The 19,343-nt window shown below is 37.6% G+C and overlaps 2 protein-coding genes and 1 non-coding gene across 6 annotated transcripts; 1 reads left to right on the top strand and 2 right to left on the bottom strand.

Annotated features, from left to right (window-relative positions):
* The first annotated feature begins 209 nt into the window (after positions 1 to 209).
* On the top strand, positions 210 to 11,829 carry LOC139953675 (peptidyl-prolyl cis-trans isomerase FKBP5-like). Of its 4 annotated transcripts, none has more exons than XM_071953182.1 (10): positions 210 to 299; positions 3,954 to 4,219; positions 4,672 to 4,770; positions 4,907 to 5,068; positions 6,009 to 6,077; positions 6,500 to 6,678; positions 6,983 to 7,066; positions 8,021 to 8,206; positions 8,545 to 8,784; positions 9,829 to 11,829. In XM_071953182.1, the coding sequence occupies exons 2-10, from the start codon at positions 3,976 to 3,978 to the stop codon at positions 10,006 to 10,008; spliced, it is 1,443 nt and encodes a 480-aa protein (XP_071809283.1). In that variant the 5' UTR covers positions 210 to 299; positions 3,954 to 3,975; the 3' UTR covers positions 10,009 to 11,829. The 4 variants fall into 4 exon arrangements, with proteins under 4 accessions (XP_071809283.1, XP_071809284.1, XP_071809281.1 ...); XM_071953183.1 differs by having other exon boundaries at positions 229 to 299; positions 3,965 to 4,219; XM_071953180.1 differs by lacking the exon at positions 210 to 299 and adding an exon at positions 3,438 to 3,545 and having other exon boundaries at positions 3,965 to 4,219.
* Positions 8,842 to 8,914, bottom strand: Trnan-auu (transfer RNA asparagine (anticodon AUU)). The gene has a single exon. It is a non-coding gene; the product is annotated as a tRNA-Asn (tRNA).
* Positions 11,830 to 13,323: 1,494 nt separating the features above from the next.
* LOC139953676 (transmembrane protein 41B-like) lies at positions 13,324 to 19,100 on the bottom strand. The gene is made up of 7 exons (XM_071953184.1): positions 19,003 to 19,100; positions 18,214 to 18,337; positions 17,433 to 17,561; positions 16,824 to 16,917; positions 16,486 to 16,590; positions 15,705 to 15,843; positions 13,324 to 15,062 (listed from the first exon to the last, which is right to left on the bottom strand). The coding sequence occupies exons 1-7, from the start codon at positions 19,070 to 19,072 to the stop codon at positions 14,893 to 14,895; spliced, it is 831 nt and encodes a 276-aa protein (XP_071809285.1). The 5' UTR covers positions 19,073 to 19,100; the 3' UTR covers positions 13,324 to 14,892.
* Positions 19,101 to 19,343: the final 243 nt, after the last annotated feature.

Raw genomic sequence — 19,343 nt, forward strand, 5'->3', positions numbered from 1 at the left:
TGCCGCTGGTTCCCTGTTTCTCATTTGGTTTATGAACAATGTATGTGCTGTTGGAACCAGTGCTTGCTTAGTCTCTTGTCCGTGTCGTTTCCTCTTCATCAGTCAAGATGAGAATCATGAATATTTGTTACCTATACTAATTTATTCCGACGACCCGTGGCGTTTTCTCTTCAAGGCGGCTGCGGACGTAAAGAGCAGAGGGGGGGGGGGGGGGGGAGACAGAGAGACGATTGCTAAAAACATCACCAAGATAATGGATTGGCATCAGTTTAGTTTCACTCAGTCAGCAAATTATCGAGGTATGTTATTATTATAAAATTATGGTAACTTTCCAACTCAAATTAACTACACAACCGTACGCAACTCAATGGGAAACTACACAACCATACACAAGTTAATGGGAAACTACACAACCATACACAAGTCAATGGGAAACTACACAACCATACACAAGTCAGGACACTTTACAACTATACACAAGTCAATGGGAAACTACACAACCATACACAACTCAATGGGAAACTACACAACCGTACACAACTCAATGGGAAACTACACAACCATACACAAGTCAAAGGGAAACTACACAACCATACACAAGTCAATGGGAAACTACACAACCATACACAAGTCAATGGGAAATTACACAACCGTACACAACTCAATGGGAACTACACAACCATACACAAGTCAATGGGAAACTACACAACCATACACAAGTCAATGGGAAACTACACAACCATACACAAGTCAATGGGAAACTACACAACCATACACAAGTCAATGGGAAACTACACAACCATACACAAGTCAATGGGAAACTACACAACCATACACAAGTCATTGGGAAACTACACAACCATACACAAGTCAATTGGACACTTCACAACCATACACATGTCAAAGGGAAACTACACAACCATACACAAGTCAATGGGACACTTCAAAACCATACACATGTCATGGGGGAAACTACACAACCATAAAAAAGTCAATGGGAAACTACACAACCATACACATGTCAATGGGAAACTACACAACCATACACAAGTCAAGGGGAACTCACACAACCATACACATGTCAATGGGAAACTACACAACCATACACAAGTCATGGGGGAAACTACACAACCATACACAAGTCAATGGGAAACTATACAACCATACACAAGTCAATGGGAAACTACACAACCATACACAAGTCAAGGGGAACTCACACAACCATACACATGTCAATGGGAAACTACACAACCATACACAACTCAATGGGAAACTACACAACCATGCACAAGTCATTGGGAAACTACACAACCATACACAAGTCATTGGGAAACTACACAACCATACACAAGTCAACGGGAAACTACACAACCATACACAAGTCAATGGGACCTCACACAACCATACACATGTCGATGGGAAACTACACAACCATACACAAGTCATTGGGAAACTACACAACCATACACAAGTCATTGGGAAACTATACAACCATACACAAGTCAATGGCAAACTACGCAACCAATACACACGTCAATGGGAAACCACACAACCATACACAAGTCAATGGGAACTCACGCAACCATACACAAGTCAATGGGAAACTACACAACCATACACAAGTCAATGGGAAACTACACAACCATACACATGTCAATGGGAAACTACACAACCATACACAAGTCATTGGGAAACTACACAACCATACACAAGTCATTGGGAAACTACACAACCATACACAAGTCAATGGGACCTCACACAACCATACACAAGTCAATGGGAAACTACACAATTAAAACTAACATGAGGTACACAGAATATGTTGATGGTTAACGTGGAGGTACGATTGTGTCAGATTATTTCCTTCCAAACTAAAAACAAAATGACTAAAAATGATGTCCAAAATCCTCCTCTCACTTCCTCTGCCTGTTGTGTCTTCGCTAGTGGAGCGCTTTTTTTTTTTTAACGAGTTTGCTAAAACGAATCTTGAAAAACTTGTGCGCAATAAGCGTTTTGCGCTCTGCCGAATTTTAGTTGAACCTGCTGGAAAAGAGCAAAAGCGTGCGAAATCTGCCAATTACTTGTGCTCTGTTTGTACAACGTTTGTAAAAAAAAAAGATGATTCTGATAAACTGCGTGCAATTTGAAGATTGTGCAAACATTGTAGATTGCGTTTTTTGTACACACGAGCGCGATTTGGCAATGCATGACAATAATCTTTATTTTTTTCCCGGTCTGGCCCCAATGCGTGAGAAAATGGTTGCTGTGCGTGTGAGCGTGAGACAGAGCCCAAATGCGTGAGTCTCACGCCTAATGCGTGAGACTTGGTAGGTCTCCATGATACTATAATGTAAAAACAAATTAGGATAACCGGAAAATTGCTCCCATTCCCAGCAAAACGTGCGCAATGATTACCAAGTGCCAGACAAAGGCTGAATTTACGGCTCGGTGATTTGACGTCCTTTGTATGAGAATTTTATGTTTTATATGGGTGCACATGTCTTTATAAGAAACTACGTCCAATATAGAGGGCGCTGTTAAATATATTTGTGTTTGTCATTTATATTTGAGGTTATTGGTCCTTTATATATATTTGCCGTTGATCCTTTATATATTTTCGGTGGTCTTCTATATATTTGTTTTGATCATTATATATTTATTATTTTGCTCTTAGGTATATTGGTTTGCTCTTATATATGGTTTTGCTCATATAAATATGGGTTTGCTCCTATACATAAGGTTTTGCTCTTATGGGTTTGCTTATTAATTAGTCATAAACAGCCCCTCATACTCCTGCATACGTCACAAGCCCCGAAACTGTCTCCCACACTGAGGTCCATAAACAGCTACCATTGGCTGAAAGTTGCACGAAGCGTGAACACGCGAATGCATGTTTCAATGTTTGAAATCAAAGATGGCGGTCAATGCACGTGGTCTCTAATATGGCCTTCGTTAGTTAAGTTCAGTTTGGGTTCGGTTTGGTTAGATAATCCGTTACAACTATTGTTCGTGGTCTGCATGGGGGCTAGACAATTAGATTTAGTCATTAATCTTGGTCACAAGACGCTCCAGGTATGTCGTCTATAAGCCATCACCCACGAACCACTCACCCGCCCCTAGAGGGCATCATCACCCCAGTAACCGCTGTACAAATTTTACATTTTCCTCATAGAAGAAGTGCCCGTTAACCAGAGGAAACTTTCTGTGCCCCTTTTAGAAGTTCAAGGCCTTATTTAAAACACACAAACCCGCAACCCACTCAAAGCGGTAGGCTCTGTCACTCAAAGTCAGAGTTGTGCAGTAAGTAGTTGCACCTTGAAGAAAACTAATTAAAACGAGCTCTCCATTTATTACCAATAGAGGTCGCACTTTGAGGGCGATGATAAAAAAAAGAGCTCCCCATTTATTATCGATAGAGGTCGCACTTTAAAGGCGATGATACAAAGAATTTGGATGCAGCATCGATTTGCACACACAACTCACGTGTAAAAAACGCAATAGACTATTATTCTCTATCCACAGCGGTAGAGAAATAAGAGGCCAAGGTAAGACCAAACAATGCTCTCTGTTTCTTCAGTGGAACAAGGGACATTTTAATTTGAAAACTGGAAGATTTTTCTAGTGAAATACTCATGTTTGGTGGTGTAGGTTTTAATGTTCAAGTTTCGGGGCTAAATAAACTTACTATAAATAATAATTTATAAAGCGGCCGGCCTCCGGGAATTTTCCAGAAAGAAATATTTTTGTTTCTTCTTTAAAGTTTAAAGGCAGTGGACACTATTGATTAGGTAATTACCCAAAGTATTTATTATCGTAAAACCTTACTTGATTCCGAGTAATGGGGAGAGATTGATAGCTAACTAAATTCTTATTGTTACAAAGTATGGTACCTTTACGGATACTTTAGTTAGTCATGGAGGTAGAATTAAGTTGTGTAATTTGTTGAATTTCAGTTTCATTTCAGAGTTTTAAAACATGGCTGTTGAGAAAGAAATGGACCAAGCACCACAGAAACACCCCCTCGCTGAGACAGGAGAAGATATCACCCCTAAGAAAGATGGAGGAGTCCTGAAGGCTATTATCAAAGCAGGAGTTGGTGAAGATGGACCCATGAAGGGAGATAATGTCAGTGTACATTATGTCGGGACGTTGCTAAACGGAGAGGAGTTTGACTCAAGCAGACGCAGAAATGAAAAGTTTTCTTTCAAGTTGGGAGAAGGTAAGATCGTAGCCTACAAGTAAAATGACAGAATAGTGAGACAAACATCATAGGGCTAGATAGCTCAGGTGGTGAAGCTCTAGCACCTTAATCCGAAGGTCGATGGTTCGAATCCCGCTCTAGTGAATATTTCTTTGTCCAACCCCAAATCATTTTATATTTCTTGTAATGAAACCAAGTATGCCTCATAAGTCAACTTAAAACTGTAGCTCGCAAGCCTGAAGAAACCTGTAAACAAGGGTGCCTGCTAAGGTCAGGAACCAGAAACACCGGGGTACCCTACCACAATAAGTCTTCTTTTATTTGTATGAAAACTTGTTTGTGTCTTTGGTTTCGAGTTAGAAAACAGAAGTGCATCTTAGGTTGTAAAGGATTACAGGTTTGAGGAAGATGTTATTGTTGTGCTAACTTAACTTTCTAGCGCCTTAAATTTGACTGTTCTTGTTTTTTAGGTCGGGTGATTAAGGCGTGGGATTTGGGCGTGGCTACCATGAAACGGGGCGAGGTTGCTGTACTGACATGTGGGTCTGAGTACGCTTACGGCAAGAATGGTAAGTGTTTAAAGTTAGAAAAGCAGAATAGGTAATAGGTCCATGATGTGCAAGGATTATTCCTTTTGTTTCCATTTGGTCATGGTAAAGTCCTTCTCTAATTTTGAAAATCAAACCCTGTTTTTGTTTTCGACAGGTCAAGGTAAAATTCCAGCCGATGCGACGCTGGTTTTTGAGGTGGAGCTTTTTGATTGGTCAGGAGAAGATTTGAGTGAAGCTAAAGACGGCGGCATCATGCATCGAACCCTTGAGGCTGGATCTGAGTATGATAAACCAACAGATAATTCAGCTCTGGAAGGTAACAAAGAAATTATAGCTTGGTTAGATGATATTCCTGTCAAGAGAACTCGGCAAACTCCCACAAGGGGATTATAAACACCAAGCTGGCAACAGCCACTCTCTCTCATACAAACATTGGTTCAACGCCTATGATTATGAATTACACAAATCAAGAAATTGGGATTCAGTTACTAGATAATAAAACTTATTCCAGTCATTGTGAAATCAGCGGTTAGCTTGGGGGATTTGAACTCTTAACCTTTTGATTGCAAGTCCTGCAGTCTAACCACTGGTAGTTTGATGTGATTTATGCATAAATTCACCAATTAGAATGTTGTCTTTCAGGGTCCCCCACACTGGACACCTTTTGATAACTGTCAATGACCCGTCTTCTCACTTGGTGTATCCCAACATATGCATAAAATAACAAACCTGTGGAAATTTGTGCTCAATAGATCGATCCATTAGGCTCCACCCACGACGCACGTGTGAGCAAGAACACGTGAGCCTCTCCAATGCCTTTCTGCACAATCTGCCACACGCGCCAAGCATACGCGCACGCATGTCGGACCTTATTTGTCGACCTTCGTTGCGTTGTGATGGGTCAATACGCAATGGGGCACAGCTTATTGGATCGGTCTATTGGTCGTTGAAATGAAGTTGCAAGAGAATAATGAAAGAAAAAACACCCTTGTTGCACAAATTTGTGTGCTTTTTGATGCATAATAAAATACTTCAACTGAAGTTTTATTATTGAGTGAGGAATTACCTTCCTAGAAAAAATGTTTTTTCAGAGGGAGCTGTTTCTCACAATGTTCTATACTATCAACAGCTCTCCATTGTTTGTTACCAAGTTAGTTTTTATGCTAATAATTATTTTGAGTAATTACCAATAGTGTCCACTGCCCATAAGTCTGAATCACATAATTAATAATGATTACAATATTGCTTTGTTTCAGTTCATCTTATCGGCAAACACGGCGACCGAGTCTTCGATGATCGCGATGTCAGCTTCATCCTGGGTGAAGGTACAAACTGAGACTTTTATTGCAAAAAGTTCCTCCCTTTTTTCAAGATGTATCCTTCTTGGACTTGTAAAAAAACATCCTTAGATCTCAAAGGTTTTTCTCAGTATCATCCCTGTTTTGAAAAGAGCCAACTTCTGTAACAAATATTCTCTCACATTTGTCCCTCTAGATGTTTCCCTAGTGCTTTCACAATGGTGCGAAGTGCCCCAACCACCACAGGGACTACTTTCATTTTTACTTACCAAAACGAAGTTCCCTAGCCAGGTGTTGAATTACTTCATCTTATCACAGCACAAAAGGAAGATAATATTTTCCTTTGTGCCGGTAACTCCTCGGCTCTGGCTCTGCCCATATCCTTGGCTCTCGAGGGTTATATTGTTATTATTATTATTTAAGTTACTTATGATTGATTTTTTGTTCAGGATGTGATCATAATATACCCGAAGGACTTGAAAGGGGTCTTCAAGAAATGAAGAGTGGTGAACTCGCAGAGTTTAAACTCCAACCGAAATATGGGTTTGGTGAAGCCGGGAATGCCGACTTCAATATTCCAGCTGATGCTAGCCTTACATATCAAGTCAAACTCACATCATTTGAAAAGGTAAAGAATAAGAAATGTATGGATTAATATTTTTTGCATTTATACCCTCGGTCCATTTGGTTGGTAAGTTGTTTGCAACAGCTAATTCTATTTTCTCAATAATAATAATAACAAGCATTTGTATAGCGCCATCTATCTAGAAAACTAATCCAAGGCACTGGAGAGGAAACGAAACTGAAACAAAAAAGTTGATACAAAGAAAAGGATCAAAAGATAAGTTTGGGTGGAAGGGTGTCATATTTTGAGGCTTGCATTGCTTTTAAAATTTATCATCTTTTGTTTGATCTATTTTTTTCTTCTGCAGGCAAAGGAGTCATGGGAAATGAATCCAACTGAGAAATTGAGCTCAGCAGAGGTTGCAAAGACAAAAGGAACGGAGAAGTTTAAGGTAAGAAATTTTTTTATAAGATGATCAGTAAAGCCGGGTTCATACTTCCTGTGAAATCGAAGTGAATTCATATGGCATCACAGGGCTATTTGTCGTTGCGATTGTTTTGCAGGAGATGAGCGCAGCTCAACTGTTGCGAATTATTCATTGCTAAAACAATTTGTATCGCATTCGCTGGATAAGGCTTTACTCATATTGATTTGAAGGCAGTGGACAGTTTTTGAATTTTTATATTGACTGTTTTATATTGAATATTGAATATTTTATATTGAATGTTTTATATTGAATATTGAATATTTTATTTTGACTGTTTTATATTGCATGTTTTATATTGAATGCTTTATATTGCATGTTTTATATTGACTGTTTTATATTGACTGTTTTATATTGACTGTTTTATATTGAATATTTTAAATTGAATGTGGTATATTGCATGTTTTATATCGAAATCTTTATATTGGATGTTTTATATTGACTGATTTATATTTAATATTTTATATTGATTGTTTTATATTGACTGTTTTATATTGAATATTGAATATTTTAGTTTGACTGTTTTATATTGAATATTTTATATTGCATTTTTTATATTGAATGCTTTATATTGACTGTTTATATTGACTGTGTTATGTTGAATATTTTAGTTTGAATGCTTTGTTTTGAATGCTTTATTTTGAATGTTTTATATTGAATGTTTTATACTGACTAATTTATACTGAATGTGTTAAATTGAATGGTTATTTTGATAGATTTTGGAACGATCTTGTTAGAATGATATTAAGCATGTTTTGACTTAATTTTAGGTCTCTGCTTACTCTGCTTTATACCCAAAGCATTTTGTTCATTTTTTGTTTGGTAGCCATTTTCCCTTTATTAGATTTGTAAAGTGAAAATGCTTAGGTGAAGTTCACAAAAAACATTTATTAACTTGTACCTTAATTTCTTTTCTCGAAGGGTTGTGAATACAAGAAAGCAGTGAAGCAATACAAGAGAATCACGGACTACTTGGATCACGATTCCGAATTCTCAGAGGAAGAGAAGAAGACGTCAAACGAGCTTCTTTTGGCCGCACATCTTAATCTTGCAATGTCTTATATCAAGATGGAAGAGTTCACTCAAGCTGTTGAAGCATGTGATAAGGTTAGTACCGAGTATCATTCGCCCTCTCGGGGTGACCTCATGCACCTTAGGCCAGCCCCAAGTGACCCGCTCCACAAGCAGGGCACAAGCTGACACGGGTGAGCCCCTGGAATGACGTCAAAGCTGTTTGAACATACGGGGGGCAGACCAGGGTCGACCCTGGGAAGCTAATCGAACGGACCCATAGTTATAGCAAGAAAAGTTCTCTTAAGAACATAATCTACCCAACAAATGGCTGACACATGGTGTTACCTCACCTTGTTATGCCTAAAATCCTATATGAAATTATATGAAATGAAATCACAATTGACTTATTTCTCAATACTTCTTTGTCATAGGCGCTTGAGATCGATGGAAAAAACATCAAAGGTCTGTTCCGACGAGGGCAGGCTAACCTTTCCATGGCTGACCCTGTCTTAGCAAAGAAAGACTTCAGTCAAGTTGTAGCTCTGGATCCAAACAACAAAGCCGCTAAGAATCAACTCGTTATCTGTCAACATAAGATTAAACAAGCCAATGAAAAGGAGAAGAAACTCTATGGAAAGATGTTTGAGAAGTTTGCCGAGCGAGACAGAAAGGTTAGGACCAGAAATCTATCATGATTTGATGATGATTTTGGGGGTTGAACAAAGAATTGACTAGAGTGGGATTCGAACCAACGACCTCCGGATTAATGTGCCGGCGCTCTACCAACTGAGCTATCTAGCCCTCTATATCTTTTCGGGGCTGCCAGTTTTGATAATGTGACAAAAGCTCTGTTTCTCGCTGTGTTTCTTAGCCCCATAGCATACAGCCCTGTGGAAGCCCCAGCGTTTCTTTACCACCCAGTTTCCTTGGCACACTTTCACACTGTCCCCACTTAGGTCCCCAGTCTAAAGAATTCTGGTTGCACCTTTCCAGAATAACCCAGGTTTTTATCCATTACCCCTACTCCAGAGCAGGGGTTGCTATTCCCCGGGTAATTGCTAGGGAAGATCAGGGGTAAGTGTTCAGTGTGAAAGGGGCTGGTTGTTATTCCCTGGGGTTACCCTGTGTTTCAATGTTTCAAAATTTCAAATTGTTCATCTTAAAGACGGTGGAGACTATTGGTAATTGTCAAAGACCAGTCTTTCCACATAAAGTATCTCAACATATGCCTAAAATAACAAACCTGTAAAAAGTTTGAGCTCAATTGGTCGTCGAAGTTGCGAGTCGAAGTTGCGAGATAACAATGAAAGAAAAAACACCCTTGTCACACAAAGTAGTGTGCTTTCAGACGCTTGATTTCGATACCTCAAATTCAAAACGTGAGGTCTCAAAGTCTAATTCATGGAAAATTTCTTCTTTCTCGAAAACTATGTCCAGAGGGAGCCGTTCCTCACAATGTTTTACACTATCAACCTCTCCCCATTACTCGTCACCAAGAAAGGTTTTATGATAATAATTGTTTTGAGTAACTACCAATAGTGTCCACTGCCTTTAAAGTTTAATGTTTCTCATGTTGCTTTATTACATTTCTTCAACAACACTTCAAGTTCTTTCTGGTATCAGGAAAACTTAAACTTAGTTTGAACTTCATTATTTTCTTGTTTACAGTCTGCGAGAAAAACTGAGTTTGTTTATTTGTTTGTTTTTCATTTTAGATTGAAGAAGCGACTAAACCTAGCACTGAGCTACCCACAGACTATGGTGGCGTATTCAATAAAGAAGATGTGGATGCTCCTTCCAATGGTGGAGATGCACAAAGTAATGAACCATCAAATAGCAGTCAGGAAACAAGTGAGACACCGAATACTGTTGGGGCAATGGAAGCGGAGGTATAGGGATGATAACCCAACTGCTGTTTCATGTCCTCGTTTCAAGCACTGACTTGTAAAATACAGCTTAGAATTCAATTCTCTCATTGAAAATGCCTGAAATTTAATAATTAAATTAGTTTTATTCCCGATTGCGACTATCATTGGTTGAAATGATCAAAAACTCTTTATCTCAGGTGTGGAAATTTGGGTTGAAATGAAACATTTTTAATGGTTGATGATGTATAAAATAAATGCAGTTTATTTCACAAGATAACCACAGTATGTTTGGTTGACTGTAGGATTGGAATTGTTATAGACAGTTTGACCTTTGACATGTCATGATTGCGACACAGGGCCTGTACTTCCTGCAGGCACAAAGTGTACACAGGTCCGTGAAAGAAAACTAAACCCGACTCTTCAGTAGAACCTCTAAATCTATTCAGCTGGTTATTTTGACAGCTTAAAATGTAAAACTTCCTGATGTTAATGGTTACAATGTAGAATTTTGCTTGCCAGGAAATGTTCAACTACAAATGGGCCCAGGTTTAGAAAGAAGCTGCAAACCAAGTGTCGTTATTTAAGGCACTGGACGCTACTGGTAATTGTCAAAGACCAGTCTTCTCCCTTGGTGTATCTCAACATATGCATATAAACCAAAAACTGAACAAAATTTGAACTCAATTGGTTGTTGAATTTGCGAGAGAATAATGTAAGAAAAAACACCCTTGTTGCACAAGTTGTGTGCTTTCAGATGCATGAATTCAAGACCTCAACTGAGGCCTTGAATTCAATTCAATATTTAGTGAGAAAACTGCCTGACTTCAGAGGGAACCTTTTCTCACAATGTTATGAACAGCTCGCCATACTTGTTACCAAGTAAGTTTTTTTATGCTTACAATTATTTTGATAAATAACCAGTGGTGTCCAGTGCCTTGAAATCTATTAAAATAGATAATTAAAATGTAAAATAATGTTCGAAGTAAAATGAACTATTTGGAATGTCTTGTATGGATCGTCGAAAGTAGTAGATAGCTCTTAAATTTTCCCTGTGAAACTGAAAGTTAATCGGATGTTATATCTGGAAATACTGAACTTTAGACGTGGAATATTATAAAAGGAATCAACGTTCATTGAAATAAATGTTTGAATATTTGAAAGCTTTAATAGTGCATAGTTTCTGCTTAAAACTGGTAGAATTTCCAAGTATTTGTTATTTTATTTTAAGAGCAAACCATCGACGATGCATCTGATGTCATTGATGATGTCATTTATAAATGACACTTTTCTGCATGTTATGCCGAGTTAAAGATGGATCGAGAAATAAAACTTACTATTTTCTGTTTTTACATATTTTTTATAAGTTTGCTAAAAATAATCACACTTCTTTATTTTAATGCAATTAACAAAATGACCATCGGACAAAATGACTTCTCAAAACAAGTCATTGTTGAGGACTGTGAGTCTGCAACTTTTTTCCTCAGTTCATGATTTGACATTATTTATCTTTCTTAATCTTCCAGTTTCTTAAAATAGATAGGGAGACATCACAGTGAAGAAAGACTTTTCCCTTTGTTTTGATCAAACTTCAACGTTTCTTTTTGAGATGCTTTGTCAAGCTCCAGGTGTAATCTTCAATCTTGAATTGTTTTACTCTCCTAAAAGCATGGCTGCTGTCCTGGAGAGGGTGGGTTGCAAAATCCATTTGTGCTCTGTGCTTGTGCTGTCCATGAATTGAATTGCCCGTTTTGATGACCAAGATTTATATTTGTTGTAATCTAGGAAGCCTGTAAACATCTAGATGTAAATGAATTAAAAGTTGAAGCCCTGTTTATGACCAAGCTTCAAGATGTTTATTAGTGGCATGTAGAGAGTTGTTTAATGTCTAGAACACAAGATATTGTAAATCTGGGGAGCTTTAACTCCAAATGAAGAAGAAAAAGCTTGGATTTTTCAGGATTTTTCATTTTTGTATAAACAGCAGGGCCCAATTTCATTGCTCCGCTTTTTACCTCTGAACTCCAAATGAAGAAGAAAAAGCTTGGATTTTTTAGGATTTTTCATTTTTGTATAAACAGCAGGGCCCAATTTCATTGCTCTGCTTTTTACCTCTGAATTCCGTACTCCCTATTACCTGTCTCCACTTACTGTGCAACCACCACATTTCTGCGCTAGCTGTGTATAAATTAAAAGAATGCATAGTACGAGGAGAACGCACGCGCATAAGCAAAAATGTCCTTCTAACCCGTGAAATACATGTGATGTAAGTACATAATTCCCTGCTTCCTAAGGCTTAAGCGCTGATTCTTTGCTTATGGAAAGCCATAAAAATGGGCTCTGATCAAAAGTCAAAATTGTGGAAAGTTTAACATGAAGCATTTATAATATAAATTGTTTTAGCTTAATGTTTTGCTTTCTCGCAATGCTCTATTTGTTTTTGGTATATCTCATGTGAATATAGTGTTGCATGCTTGCAGGTTTATCAGTATGAATGATAAGGATATTAAAAATATGAATTCATTATACATTGAGGAATGTGTGTAGTTGAAACTTTCATGAAATGTCTGTGGCTATGAAGTTATTATTGATACAGCACCTATACAGTAGTTTACCATACTCCCGATGGGTGCGTTCGTTTAGCTTCCCTGGGTCGACCCGGGTGTGCCCCCGCTGCGTTTGAATAGCTTTGACGTCATTCCAGGGGCTCACTCAGGTCATCTCCCAGTGCCTGCTTGTGGAGTGGGTCACTTGGGGGTGACCCGAGGGGCATGGCGTTACCACGAGAGGGCGAGTGTGATCGTTCAATTAGCTCTTGTCAGGGGCTCACCTGAGTGAGCACTGCGAGGTGGACCCAGGGAAGCTAATCCAACGCAACCGATGAACTACCTCGTAATGTAAATCAACAAACTTGTACAACAGTTTTATAACTCTTGCAGTAGGCACTACTAAAACATTGAGTTCAATCTACCTCTAGCCACCGGGCAATCTTGGTAGTCTAGTTGGTTAGACACTGCTCTAGAATTCCAAAGGTTGAGGGTTCAAACCCCATCCAAGTAATATGCATGTGATTTTTTTCACAGAACTCGGGAAAGAACTTATAGTGTAAAGTGCCAACACATAACTATCCCGATGCAAATTTAACAACTCCTGAGTTTATGACACAAAAGCTAAAACTTCTCACATGAAGAGTGTAGTATCTTGCCTGCCAGGAAATGCCCAAGAATGTACGAATCATTTTTTTTGTAAGCAAACGTTACATGGTCCCGTCTGTTTAGAATGACTGTCTTAGGACAACAAAATGGAGACATCCAAAATTTTACATCAACTTTTGAAAATTTATTAGTATTATACCGATACATAATCGGTACAGTTTAAATATGTTGTACATTAATTATAAGAAAAGTTTAATGTACACAACACAATGTTTTTAAAATAATGACTACACAAATACACTAATAATTTATAACAAAATACATTAATATTGATGGCCATCACCATTTATGATCTACACATAAATAGTTGAATTAAGTTTCACATAGAAAGAATGCATTTTCTACATATTTTAATATACTATCCCCTTTCCATACCATCCTGAGCTTTTGATCTTTTTGACTGGATCTTAGTACATGTACTCAAAATGTAATCCATTTTACCTGGAATCCACATATAGGTCAATTACTCGGTGTCATTAAAAATAACTATATGACTTTAACCGGTACATATATATACTTTAAAGGGTGGTATTATGTTGATATTAATATTATTAAGATATTGATATTAGTAACACTGCTACTATTACAGTTAAATATAAAGTGTTTGGTTTAAACGGATGTGTACTAAGTTAATTGTCACATAAGCGTGAATGCAATACTGAAAAATATAGCGCTTCTGCTTCCCATTTACATCCAGGTTCTTAAACTAGAGGCCTACAAACTAAAAAAGTTAAATTTTTAATTCAGTTAAATAACCATACCGCCAGTGCAAAACGTATCTCCTAAAATAGCATTCAAATTACAGGCAGTTTTGAAAATGTCAAAACATTATCTAGTTTGAAATTACCGGAATGTACACACTAAACGAACATACGCTGAGATACAACATTTCTGCATAGAGTATTTGCAGTGACGCGGCAAAATGTTAACCAAATGAAAATATTACGCACCTATCTTTTACTTCTCCTTCCCCCTAAAAAACCCCCACCAAAAACAAAAATGCACCTAAATATATCAATATTAATACTATTCATCACAAATAAATAAACAACAGGAGTAAACGACAGATAAACACAAATGATCCAAGTTAAGTTCAATGACTTTGTTCTACTTTGGGCCAAGGTTGGGGGCTAACATAAAGTAATAATTGACGTAGTGATACACCATAGATTAAGATTAATAAGTCCTCATTTACAACATTCTAATCCAAATTTTACAAATAGAATTCACCTTTTTTTTTATTGCAGACTTTTCGTAATACTTCAGCTACTACTTCAGTAACTGTTTCAGTTGAACTTGCTTGGTGGATCGCTGGCCATTGAACGAAAACGCATCCGTAATAAAATAACCTTGTTGAACAACACTCGTTTCAGACAGGCGTGTCGGAGTCACGCCGAACCAAATAGATTAGAAGCGACTCTAGGTCAACCAAAATAAATTTTGGTTTAAGACAGGCGAACTAAACATAACATTTACTTTGGCTTGGCTCATATGACAAGATCGACGTCTGAAACCAAGTTGCTCCAGAGTCATTCCGAATGACTGCAACTGTCGATCATTCGCCTTCTAGCGCGTCCAGTCATTCTTAACTATTTCAGAAACCAAACTTTTCATGTACTTAATTCAGAATTTGGTTTTGGCGTGACTGTAGAGCGCCTGTCTGAAACGGGTGTTATATAACATAATCAGAGGTTAATTATTACTCAAATTTCTTGCCCAATCTATTTTTCAATATAACGGGTAATATAGACACAATAGCTAGTACGGCTAAAACAATAACTGAAGTCCATGATACAGTGTCTCCATAGTGACTCAAGTCATATAAAGTAGTTCCGGCTTGAATTGCTACAAATGACGGGGGAGCTACTCCTAGAAAAAACACAAGAGAAGATCATTATTTAGCCATGATGTACTAACAATGTATGTTTTATAAGTGACCATAACCTCTGAGAGCTTCATCCTCATTTAAGATGAGCACCCCTACTCTTGGTTCGGGATGCAAGTCAGAAGCCATACAACCGGGGTGTCGTGGCCGAGTGGATAAGAGCACCGAACTCAAGCTCTGATGCTTCTGTTCAGCAGAGTGTGGGTTCGAATCCAGGTCGTGACACTTGTGTCCCCGAGCAAGACACTTAACTATAATTGCTTCTCTCCACCCAGGGGTAAATGGGTACCTGTGAGGGCAGAGATGGTTCTTGTGATTGGTTTAGCCATGTAGCGCATATAATTGTCGCACAGGCTGTATACTCCCCAGGGAGCTAGTGGTTTAAGGAATGATTTAAGGCCCAGTGACCAGGGGTAATAATGTCGGAAGCGCTTTGAGACACCCCGTGAAAAAGCGCTATATAAAAACCGTGTATTATTATTATTATTAATAACTGCTAGGTAGCCGGGGATCAGACCCAAGTTACGATATAACCTTGGAAGCGGTAGCCAGGGACTTTTTATTTCAGATATCATTTTTTATAAAAGATACATTAATGTATGAACTAACAAAAACGCTTGACATACCTAAGAAAGTCCCAATGAAGAATGGTGTAATGGGAACCTTGAGGACCGGTGAGGTAATATTGATAAACCAATTAGGTAGAAACGGCGTGATTCGTAGAAAAATAATATAGTTCAGCAGATGCTCTCGCTGTTTGGCAACCTGGAAAACAAAAAGGAAATAATAATGTATATTAGAACTTTGTTATAACTTGATCCATCTACACTGCACTCAACAAAGTAAACTTTAGAGGAAAGATTTACAGAATCCCTAATATCAATTAAGTATTGAAACAACTTTTTTCAGAGCATCAAAGATCTGTTTATGTTGCTGCCACAGATCTTTGTCTTATGGTATTATGTATGCTTCAAAAATCAACACAATTGAATTTTACACAATTAGTATGTTTTTCGTCAAGGAGGTTCATTTATTCAATGGAAATATTCAAGTCAGCCGGACTATTCCGGTAAATACTAGTTAACTGGCCCGAAGCTTAAAACTTAAACCCTGCCCTTGTTCTCTAACAAATAATGTCAAAATGAGAAACAAAAATTCAAAATGAAGATCTTTATCTTTCCTGTACAGCCATCTGCTTTTTTTTGCTGCAAAAATTATTGCAAAGTTTTAATTTCATTTCATTTCTAACAATTCACAAAGTACAAACGGAAACGATTACTCAAAAGATTTCTATCTGACGTTGTTTTTGGATAAAAAAAAAACACAATAGTGAACAAACGAGTGTTTTGGTAGCTACTGTTGGTTATTGAAAACATTAATCGCTATGAAATAAGTCGCGTAACTCACCGTTTTAGACCAACTTTCTACTTTCTCTGGTATATACTTCATAACAAGGCGTACACCGACGAGGTAGGATATTAAATAACAATTAGACGCTCCGATGGCTGAACACTGCAGATTAAAAAGAACAAAAACAAACCATTTTGTTATTTCCATTTTAGTGACTTAGGAAATTTTCTTTTAGAAAAACTTCCTTGCATAGAAGTACAGCAGCTTTCGATAGTATAAAACATTTCGTGAATCATTTCACTTTGTATCATGTGGTTATGGACAAAAAATAGTTGCTACCCATAACAATTTTAATAAAAAGCTTTTAATGATGCCATTTATTTAGTGGTACTTACCAAACAAACCAGGAGTAATGCAAGAGGGAATGGGAATAAGAACCCAGACAGAATGCTGAGAAAGATGGAGCCTGGAATTGCAAATGTCTGTAAACTAAAAACAGCTAAGGAATACAAGATACAATCATTTTTTTTTTTTTCTTAATTGCTATCTCTTCATTAATTCAGCCATGATATTTGGTCCCTGGGAAAAAAGGACAATATTATTGAGTAAATCTGTATGGTGGAGGCTTTACATAATAGACTTTTTCAAGCTATTTCATCATAGTTATTGGAAAGGTTTGCGGTAACACCATGTAATGACTATCTCTAATGAGTTGGGGAGGTTCTGAAAAGAACCGCTGGTTTTCGCTCGTCTTCTGGAGAAAGCTGGTTGTTCTGAATTATCCAAGGTCAAAAATATTGGAAATAAGACCCAAGTAGGAGGAATATTTTCCCTCTGAATATTACTGTTTTTGACTTTTGCATTACCTTACAATCTCTTATGGACTTTGTTGTCACATCAAAAGCATTTTTAAACAAAGTAGGCTACCCCCTTCAAAAAACAAATCAACAAACAAACAAACTAATTGATTCAAAATGCTTTGAACTCAAGATACAAAAGGATACAATATATAAGTTACGAAGAATGCCACTAAGACGGTGACGTAGTACGTTTTACTATAGCGAGATAAGACTCTTCCTAGTGCTTTGGCATCTTCAATATCTCTTGGCAGTTTGATGTACTGGACCTCGTCTCTGCAGAGAAAAAAACAAACATTTAGATGGTTAGCATTCTTCAATGAACAAGCTAGCGAATATGTGCAAGGTGTGATCATTGAATGAAAGGTCTTGAACTTCACTCTTGAAAGAACACAGCAATTTTCCACTGGTAACAGGGAACTTCTAGGAGAAAAATGTTAGTTGGCCTGGTACTTCAGAAGACAACGAAGGCAATGCCTCCATGCCCCCTCGTATTGCCTTGGTGCCCTTGAAATGCTCCAGTAGTAATTTTCAATTTCCTCAAAGGGTGCCCTTCACCAAGAGGAACATGCCTGGTGGGTGCCCTTGCCCTTGCAAAGGGCACAATAGCAAAAACCACAGGGCACCATCAGCACTACTGCAATTGCTGCATGTGCTGTGGGTTATTTCAAGGCATGCATTGTTTCAACTTGGTTTCATTTGGCCAAACTACAAATGTTTGCCCCAAATTCCTCCCAGTTTAAAAAAATCATGGCGAGGACCCTGATAGCATAGAGTTATAATTGGAATTGGAACTTGGATTATTACAAGTCTACTACATGTACGACATTTGCAACATTACCACAGTTCAGTCGATTCAATGTTACATAGTCCAATTCCAATTATAATTTTATACTGTTGATTTTTAAAAAATTAACTTAATACTTACGGATCCAATTGTGGGAAACTGTAGTAAACAAATGTCATAAAACCTAATGCTGAGATGAATATCAGAGCAAGAATAATGAAAGATCTGGTCGTTTTACCCGGCTGGTCATCAGGTGGTGATTCGTCTGCAGGTTTTAAAAATAGATTTGAACAAACGTTAAATTTGAAAGAAAGATGTACAATTCACCACCCCCCCCCCCCCCCCAGCACCTTACAACTTATCATAACTGCATGACTGCTATTGTGTTTTATTTAATAATTGTTTAACACTAAGTCTAATTAATATGATTTCCTAATCATAAATAACTTAAACTAAAAAGAGAGTACAGTGGCCAATGGTTGGTGGAGTAGGCCTATAGAAAACTGAGATTCTTGAACAATTTGGCCTTGCCTTGGGCTTACTTTTATTAATAAATTGCAATTTCTCCCCCTATTAATTATTTTAATTAAAATTACTGCATATATAATTATAAAAGTAGCCTATTTATTACAGTAGTATTATAAAAATTACCATTGCAAAGCATTGGTAGACAGGAAGAAGAAGAGCTAGTTATGTTCACATGTAGTTATCTTTGTTTATGAGTCGGTGTTTACTGTATCCGGTCTTTGTTGTCATCATGCAGTGAACATGTGACCATCTAAAAATGTCAGGTGGTCAATTTCATCATTCCATCCATAACCAGTTGAATGATGTACAGTTCAGAAGTCTGATTATTTACACCCCTAAATCACCATTGTTTTAAACAAAAGTTACACAAATGATACCTTCATAGTTAGTTTTATTACTCACCAATTTTAGAGGAATTATCTTCATTTTCTCCTCTTATAGGAGGCCGTTTATAAACCGTTTCAGCAGCCATAATTCTTGGATTGCACTCCGCTTTTCGGCAAAATTTAGCTGAGTAACACTTTAAAACATCGACTTGGAGGAGGTTCACTTGTTCCCAGGGCTAAACTCACAGATTGCTCGACCCCGCAACATTATCTTTGCCTAATGTTTGTGAAGCTTCTTCACCAACAAGTGAATTACCTCTCCTGTACTGTATGGGTTGTAGATATTAGTCATTTATTTATACAAGTCAGTGTAATTCATTAAATAAATGCTTTCATTAAATTAGTAATATTAAAAAT

Source organism: Asterias amurensis, chromosome 22, assembly GCF_032118995.1.
Source record: "Asterias amurensis chromosome 22, ASM3211899v1".
Classification (NCBI taxonomy): Eukaryota; Metazoa; Echinodermata; class Asteroidea; order Forcipulatida; family Asteriidae; genus Asterias; species Asterias amurensis.